Raw genomic sequence first — 9,264 nt, 5'->3', positions numbered from 1 at the left:
TCCCCGGGTATCTTCCCATCCTGTCACATCAAGTCTCTGTAGGGTTAGGCACATCCTCTCTCACTGAGGTGAGACAAGGCAGCCCAGTTAGGGAAACAAATTCAACAGACAGGCAATAACTTTAGGGATAGCCCCTGATTCAGTTGTTGGGGAACCCACATAAAGACTGTGAGATGTACATCTGCTACATATGTGCCTGGGGCCTCTGTCCATTCTATATATGCTTTTTGGTTAGTGGCTCAGTCTTTGAGAGGCCCAAGGGTCTAGTTTTATAGCCCCTATGTTGACTCTGTTGATCTTCCTGTCTCCACTTTGTTTTTTGAGACAGAATCTCTAATTAAATCTAGAGTTCAACATTTGGCTGGATTGGGCTGCCCAGTGAGCTTCAGGAACCTGGCAACTTTCACTCACCTCCCAGCATTAGGGTGATAGGCTTGTGTCATTACGACAGACTTTTGGGGGGTGTTGGGGATCCAAATTCATGACTGCTCCACAAGCACTTTTCCAATTGAGTCATTGGTTCCACCCCACCCCATCACCTCCCCACCCCTCATCTCCTTTGTGCTCTCCATCCTCTCTTAATTCTTCCAGGAAGAATCTGCAGCTTGTAGGGTTGAAATTTACCACCACGGAGGGCTTGCAATATAGTTCCCAAAGATGTCATCTTGATACCCTTATTCCTGTCTCTTGCTGCTGAGTATGCCTAATATTGGCATCAAGAAAGTAAGAAGCCTAAAAGGTGCTGGCTGCTATGTCCTCTGCTCTTGAGACTGTGCATCACACAGGCATCCACTCACCAGATTTACACTAGTGCACTGGAGTATATGCTTTTCAAACTCTTTAACTGGCTCTGACCCCAGATCAATGAGCAAACACTTGGCCTTTGGAAGCCAACTTATGTCAGAAGATATACTCCTGCATAGCCAGAGGAAACCCTGCAATACACTTACGTGTACATCCATGAATCAGCACTCACTCATGTCAATGTGCTGGCCCTGAGTATTCTCTGTAAGTAGATCAAAGTGCAGCTGGGTGATTGGTGGATCCAGGCCCGCTGTCCATCCAAAGCTCTGGAAATACCTCTGCACAGGATGGTGTGGCAATAGACATGAGCTTTTCTGTTTTATTTGAGAAGTGGTGATGTTTGAAAATCTACCCAAGGCCAAAGCACACAGATCTTTGTCCAAATGTTCCTGAGCTCTTGGATTCTGTGAGACTTTGGTACACTTACAAATACAGTTAGATTAGGGACATATAAGATCAAGAATGTGATTCACTAATAAAATGAGCATAAACTCTCTTCCCCTTCCCATGCACTTATGAGTGTTAAGTGAGATCCCAAGACCATTTAGCATAAACTTGACAAAGACTACTTATGCCATAAATAATATCTACTTTTATTATTTTATTATTCCTATTGACAACATAGTATAAGTTTCCCCCTTCTCTGGCTACCTTTGAAATATCCTCTGCAAGTCTACTCTGTGTCCTCTGTTTCTTCTGTACCTTTGACCTTTTCTAAGTTTCAACCCCTGACTTGTCTGGTCTCAATCATTCCCTTTAACCTCATGCAGCCCAGGCTCAACGGGACAAGAAACTCATAGTGTAGGTTGGTGGGATCGTGGCAAAGCCCACGAGTCTAGGAGACACATCGATGTCCTGGGGTGCCTGTGGGGATTTGAAGTGGAAGTTCTGCATGATGTTTGTGAGGAAGAGGAAGAGTTCCATCCTAGCCAGTCCTTCTCCGAAACAATACCGTTTTCCTAAAGAGACAAGACAGGGGAAAGTGAAGCCAGTTTTTGCCAGTAGCAAGTCCCTGGCTGCATTCTCCATGGGAAGAAGTGCTGAGATCTTTAAGGAAAGCTCTAATCCCTGAGCATCAGTTGTACTTGTACTTGAGGTGTGTTGATCAACACCAGGCTGTAACAGTGAGAAATGTGTATTCCCTTTTGTTGCAGGATATTCAATCACACTGTGAACCCTGAGATTGTGTTATTTACTGGAAAAACCTGTTTCTAGTTGTGTGGCTCAGCCTTAGCACACACCTTTAATTTCTCTTGCAGGAATACAGACAAACCCTCAAACACACTTTTACAAACAATGAAGATAAAGTTAGTTTGTAGAAGGAAGCACTCATGTTTGAAAGTGATGTCTAATTGAGTGGCAGACAAAGTGATGAATCAGAGAAAGATCTGATAGAATGGGATATGTTTGGCTCTCACAAGAAGAGCTGAAAGGGAAGTTACTTAAGATAGCAGTGCAGACAAAGAAAAATGGACAAAAGAGGCAGTTTTACTGCGACAGTTGTACAGAGGCAGGTTGTAGAAAGAAAACAAGCTAGACACAGGTAAAGATAGAACAAGCCAGAGAATGAGAAGGAGACAGAAGGTTAGAACATATTGCCAAAGTTAGTATGAGGCCAAGCATAGCAATTCAGGAGAGACCAAGAGAGAGAAGCCAGATTGAATGGCTGCCATGTGGCCACATCCTTTCTAAGAACTGGTTGGTTGTATGACCTGAGAAAGACCTCTGACTCAGTTTGAGCTTGCATTTCCCCTCACCTATCATTAAAATTTGACCATCACTTTTCCAGAGTTCTGATACATGGTGATTGAGAATTATGGGAGCTGCAGCTAGTCATCTCAGAGTTAGATACAAGAGAATATTCCAAGACAGAGAGAGATACATGGTTTCATCAGATGGAAGCAATGAATAAGCTATCTGTTAGTGTGAGCAGTAGTCTGGCACTAGACAATGGGTTCTTACCAATGGAAAAGGGCACAAAGGCATCACTCTTCTTAAACTGTCCCTTGTCATCTAGGAAGTGCTTTGGGTTGAAGTCTTTGGGGTTGGAGAAGAACTTGGGGTCTTTCAGCACAGAGCCCAGCATAGGAAACACTTCAGTACCCTGTTGATGATAAAGAGAGTCAATCAGGTAGATTTAGATGTGTGTCTTGCTGGCCTTCAGGGGTTAGAAGTGTGAGCTAGGATATCCCAGGTGAAGATGAAGATAACATATGTGGGTTGTGGGGGCTTTGAGGGAGGAGCTTTGAGGAATGTGAGGTTAATCTTGAGATGTAAATATAGCGGATGTAGGGTTCATGTTCTATTAGACAGGATAAATGAGTGACATGGGCTCTGTCTTCTGGGGTGGGAGGTTGAGAGCTGTTCAATTCATGTCTCTCAAGTCAAGACTAGAGGGGTATTGAATTTATGTAGCCCTAAACAGGATATATGGCAGACATGAGACTCCTGTCTCGAACACAGTCAAGATCTCGATCAATTAAGCTTATACTTCTTGATAGGCATGGAGTTAAAATTCCTGGGTGGGAAAGTCTCAGAGAAAAGCCAAGATATAGGAGTTCTATGTAAGAGGGCAGTGGGGTGTGGTGGCAGAGAAAATCTGTCACCGAGGAACTGAGTGAGGGGCTGGGTGCACTCTAATGAGGAGAAGGTCCTAGAGGCCCATGAAGAGAGGTAGAGGTCACTCTAGGCTGGGTGATTCAGCACCTTGGGGAGGAGGAAATCTCGAAACTTAGTGTCCTTGGTGACCCTTCGAGCCAGGCCCATGGGGATCATGTCTGCAAATCTCTGGATCTCATGAATTACAGCCTCCGTATAGGGCATCTTCATTCGGTCCTCATACTTGGGCTGCCGGTTCCTGCCAATCACCCGATCAATCTCCTCGTGGACTTTGGCTGAGAAGAACAGGGATGGGTTTAGGTATCCAAGAACTTCATAGTGGAGGAACTAAGACAGGATGGAGGCCAGGGAACATTGTATGGCATTGTAGATCATTTTCACTACATGCAAATCATGCATTGGTGAAGCTNCTTCCTGGGACCTGTATGAATCACACCAGAATTATATGGAAAGGAGATTTAGCTGGTGANCTGGGGAGCAGGAAGTAGCCCCTTTGAAGTGCAGATGAGCAACACACCAGCCCACTGGTACCCACCAGCTGAGGCTTGTCTAGATAAAGCAGGGAGTAGCTAGTTATCTGAGAGTCCAATTTTTTGAGAGAGGTAGGGGATATTGTGGCAGACAGGTTTAGATGCAAGATGCAAGCTTNGAATCTATATCCATGTCACTCTCCCCTTAACCCCTGCTTTCCTGTTCCTTGAAGCCTTCCTTACCCTCAATATCTGGGTGCTTCATGAGCAACAGGAAGCCATAGCGCAGGGTGGTGCTGANGGTCTCTGTGCCAGCAAAGAAGAGATTTAGTGTAGTCAGCACCAAGTTCTTCATGTAGAACTCAGTATTGGGGTTCTTCTTCTCCTGCAGGGAGGGGAATATTCAGGTCAAATCCACTCCTTACACTCTTGGTACCCTTCTAGTTTTTCTCCAGCTTGAACTCACTCTTCTTTGGCTCAGACCTAAGGTGGAGAAGGGGAACCCTGGCTATTCTCCTGGTTTCAGACCTTTGGAAGTGACCCAGTGCCCTAAGTGTTCTTCTGTCATTCATCACTTAGCTGGTGTTTGATTGCTAGTGACCAACTGAGTTGTCAATTTTTAAACGGTAGAAATATTTAGGAAAGTAAGGCTGGAGAGAGACTGAGAAACAATGGTACAGACGTCATGTTGGAGGAAGTCAGGGAAAAGTAGAGATGGTTTTTCTGAGATAGATAACAGAGCTCTTTNAAAATTACTTTTATGTGTACCGAGTATTCTACCTGCATGCCTGTCAGAGTGCTACTTGTGTTCAGTAACCACGGAGGCCAGAAGAGGGCATCGGATTTACTAGGACTGTAGTTACATGGTTATGAGCTNCCATGTAGATGCTGGGATTGAATGCCCCCCCTGGAACTCTGGGAGAGCAGCCAGCACTCTTATCCACTGAGCCATCTTTCCAGCCCTTAGACACAATGAGTGTTAGGCAACAAGATCCCATCTCTTCATTATGAACCTTAATATTTTCTAGAGGAATCTCATCCCTCAGTCCTTTTCACTCAGGCTGCATAAAGTTCCATCTCAGCTGGGTACCACATGCTGATAATCCAAGACATCAGAAAGCAGGCCTGAGAGGACCACCACAGAGTTGAGACTTGCCTGGCCTACACAGCAAGTTTCAGGCCAACTAGGGCTACATCACAAGGACTTATCACAAAACACCACCGTAACCCTCNCTTCTGTTCTGCACAGGTGAGAGAAGGCCACAGGAAAGCTAGGTCACCTGTTCTACAGATGTGAATGACAAGGACAGGCAAAGTTAAGGGGTATGTTACACCCATGCATCAGCCTGAGACAATGAGGTAGGATACATGGCCCTCCTGCTGTGATGCAAGACAAGTNGCCTATATTCTCAGAGCTGCAGCCTCCTCATTTGTAAGATGGGAGTCATAGCCCAACCTCGCCCAAGAAGTGTGAGTACTAAATAAGTGGATATCACTAAACCTTTAATACACTGGCTGCGATCTCAGTCTGTGACAGAACAGTGGTGCTGAGTGGTAATATGTGAGGTTTATAATGAGGGACTGATCTGAGTGGTCCACTGTTCCCCCCTCCCCCAAGTGTGATTTCATCTTGCTTGCTTGGCTTTGAACCTCCTGCCATGCTCCCTAGCTTCTGGGCTTACCTCCAGCATTCGGATGAGGAAGGAGTCGATGAAGTCCCTTTGGGAATTGGGATCCAGCGTGCGCTGATTGTGTTCCACTTTCTTGGTTATGAAGTCCTCCAGGCCCTGCAGCTCCTTAAAGGCCTGTTGCTGGGGCCCTGGCAGGTGTTTCNTCACAGAAGAGAACATCTCATAGAGCTGAGGGTGGAAAAGGGAGGAAAAACCAAGGAAGCTGTCGGCATAAAATCCAAGAGGTGGCATCTGTCTTCAGGCAAGGGACTTCTCTGTCANTTGTCCTGGAGTTTAGATAACCAGGTGGTGCAAGGTGGCAACATAGTTNAAGTGTGATGGCTATTATCCAATATTTTAAGTGAGGTGGATTTGGTTGCATATGTGGGTTTGGGGTTCTTGAGTGTGGCTGCGTTGGATGACATCTAGTTGCTGGGTTGAAGTTACATCTGTAGATCCTTAAGTATTTGGGTGACTTTAGCTGGAGGCAGCTGTTCATATACTAGCAGGATTTGGACTGGTGAAGGTTAACAGGTTTTCCAGTATTAAACCAGTCCTGGATAGTCACATTAGCTGAATTTTACACTCAATCTAGGTGTCCAAAAACAACGTAATAAAGGAGGAAATGTGTGGAAGTTTCCCAGCATCATTCAAAAAAGTGACAGGAAATATATATATATCTAGATATCTATCTATCTATCTATCTATCTATCTATCTATCTATCTATCTATCTATCTATATAAAATCACTGAACTATTTTTCCTCCATTAAAAATAATGTTATGGAATTTCCAGGAAAGTAGGTACAATGGGAGATCATCACATCAAAGAAGTCTAAATCAGCATTAGATATCGTGTGTATGTGTTCCTTCAATCTGTGGTACTGATGTCAAATCACATGTGTACATATGTATGCACATATATGAACATGGATATCACTTGAAAATAAAACAGTCTTATAGACAAACAGGACTAACAGGAGGAGGTGTGAGAAAGGGAAGGTAGGGGTGTGAGGNTGANTATGCTCAATACACAATATACNNTNNTCCAANTTNTTTTTTAATTTCTATTTTAAGCAGTGCTGACATTCATGTGTTCACCTGCTCTGTCATTCAAATGGCTTCACAGATGGCCCTACTTAGGTGTGTGAATGAGCTGTGTTGGAAGACCCTTACTTAGGTGTTTGGTGGACACTCTGTGTAGAAATTTTGCTTAGAGCCCCAGATGTTTGGGTAGTTCCATGGCTGAGTTAGGGGTACTCATCTACGTACTCCAGTGGGCTAGCTCGGAATATCTTTGCAGATGGCACATGCTATGAGTGAGCTGGGTTCTGCAGCACTAGATGCCCAGGAACTGAAGAGGGGAGGGGTATTCAGCGGACCTGTCCCATGGTGATCTTGTGTTAGAGATTAAAATGAATTGTGATGATAATGTGTGCCCAGCTGAAAGAGCTGAGTGGCTCTGTGTGTGTGTGTGTGTGTGTGTGTGTGAGAGAGAGAGAGAGAGAGAGAGAGAGAGAGAGGGAGGAGGGGGAGGGGGAGGGAATAGGAGGGAGGGGGAGAGGGAGGTGGATGGAGAGAGAGAGGGAGGGGTAGGGGGAGAGAGACAGATTAAGGGTTTTGAATTCAGGCTCAGCTGTTGAGAGTGACTGTGTATTGACATTTGTTCTTGAGCAACCTGTAGGGANAGTTTGAAGGTACTTGCTGGAAGCACTTTGGGAGTGAGCTGGCAGCAGAGGTAGGGGGCATGGTAGGACAAGGTTGAAACAGGTTACCTGCCCCATGGAGGTAGCGGTGAACTGGAAGCTTCCCAGCATCATTCGAAGCAGTGACAGGAACTCTTTGTCCTCATAGTTGAAGCGGTCCCCGAAGACAATGGAGCTAATGACATTGGAGACTGTTCGGCTAAGGTAGAAGGTGGGGTCAATGAAAGCACCTACGGGTGGGGAGAAGAAGAAGAAAGGAGAGGGAGACATTGGAACTAGGCAAAAAGCATCGCCTGGGTGTTAGCATCAGATACTTTGAATCAGAGAATTAAAAAAGGGCACTGGCTGAGCCAAAACCCCAGACACTAGATCGCACAGAGGGTACCAGCATGCTCATCCTTGTTTGTTTCTATCCTGTGAAATGGTATGGTGCTGCTTTGGCTGTCTATCCCTTGGTAGGTCCTGAGAATTTGCGGTGCTCCGCTTACCGTTCGTCTTCCGAAATGAATCGATGAGAAAGCCCGCCTCCTCTTGGATGCGCTCCTCGATGCCACGCTTACCCACACCGAAGTCCCGCAGCGTGGCGATGGAGAAACGCCTTAGCTGTTTGGCTCGCTCCCTGCTGCTGAAGGCTATGCCTGGGAAGGTGAGTGAGAAGCCAGAAGTCAGAGAAAAGGAGCGTGGCTGGCCACTGAACTCTTGCGCTGTTCCCCTAACAGGAGGGCAAGAAGGAGAAAGATGCACACAGATCATTAGNAATGCAAATGCAAAACACAAGAAGGCACCAAGAAAACTACAGATAAAAGAGAGNGAGTAATGGGACAGTAAGAAGAGGGAGACAGAGGGGCAGAGACAGAGGCGAGAGATGGGAGACTGAAGAGACCTGGTGGTGACTATAGTTGAGAAAGAATGTATAACTGAGCAAGAAAAGAGACGGAAATAAAGAGAAAGACCCAAAGAGAGTCTGGAGAGAGGAGACATTGTTGCTGGAAGACAGGCCCTGGGAACAAATGTTCTGTGATGTCTGGCAGTAGAAAGCAGCGGAGAGAAAGAGAGAAAGCAATCACAGAAGCCGAAAAATGATGGCGTGGGGTGCAGGGAAGCTTCGGATCCTGTTAGAGGCGCAGGATTCCGACAGAGGAATCTCAAGGTGGAAAAGGAGGCACGGGTCTCAAGAAATACTGGCAGAGAGATGAGTCTGCGACTAGACACAGTGGGAGGCAGGGACGTGGGAAGAAGATAGCCTGGAGGGGTGGAAAAGTCAGAGTGTGTGTGGGGGCGAGTGGGGGCTGGAATGATGCTCTCAAAAGTCCTCTGCCTCATCCCCTGTGCCAAGTCCCTCTCACCATAGCCTTTGAAAAGCCAGTCGAAGGTAGCCTGCTCGCCCCGCCCACTGAATTCCTCAGCTTGGTCCACGAGAGCCTCCTTGACTGCCTCCTGTCCGCACAGCACCACAATTCGGCGAGGTCCCAGGTAGATGGTGAATACAGGACCATAACGTTGGCTGATCTGATGGAGGTAGATGATGAAAGAAGTTAGAGGGACAGTTCATACTTTGATACCTGGTCTGGGATTCATTTCTCTTAGACTTCTAATGGCTATCAGACAAGATGTGATCCCACAGGTCTAGGAAGTGGCGTGGATGTCTTCATAAGTCCCCTGGCCTAAAATCACACTCCCACCTGGTCAATACCCTACCATATGCCCCATTTGACCCATCTCCATGCCCAGTGGCACCTTCATGAGAGAGTTGTACATTTGCTCTGTGTTCAGCTGAAGGAAGTTCCCAATGAAGGGCAGTGGGGTGGGTCCGGGAGGCAGCTTTCCTGAGAGCTTTCTCTGCTTCCAGACAGACATCAAGACCAGGACGCTGAGGAAGGCCACTGAAGCCACCAGGAGGAGTCCTGAGGCCAGCATGGTGGCGGTGGGGTGATAGACAGACAGTGATGGCTGAATTAGCTTGTTTTTATACATCCAGAGACAGAAGGCCGGACTT

The 9,264-nt window shown here is 46.4% G+C and overlaps 1 protein-coding gene across 1 annotated transcript; it reads right to left on the bottom strand.

Moving 5' to 3' along the window:
• Positions 1-1,376: 1,376 nt before the first annotated feature.
• Positions 1,377-9,230, bottom strand: LOC110297420 (cytochrome P450 2A5). The gene is made up of 9 exons (XM_029479394.1): positions 9,006-9,230; positions 8,615-8,777; positions 7,757-7,906; positions 7,338-7,498; positions 5,576-5,752; positions 4,137-4,278; positions 3,511-3,698; positions 2,767-2,908; positions 1,377-1,763 (listed from the first exon to the last, which is right to left on the bottom strand). Exons 1-9 carry the CDS (start codon positions 9,183-9,185, stop codon positions 1,582-1,584), a joined length of 1,485 nt encoding a protein of 494 aa, XP_029335254.1. The 5' UTR covers positions 9,186-9,230; the 3' UTR covers positions 1,377-1,581.
• Between the last annotated feature and the right edge of the window lie 34 nt (positions 9,231-9,264).

Source organism: Mus caroli, chromosome 7 (genome assembly GCF_900094665.2).
Source record: "Mus caroli chromosome 7, CAROLI_EIJ_v1.1, whole genome shotgun sequence".
NCBI lineage: Eukaryota > Metazoa > Chordata > Mammalia > Rodentia > Muridae > Mus > Mus caroli.
Note: the sequence above shows the minus strand (reverse complement) of the source record. Positions and strands in the feature narration are given on the sequence as shown.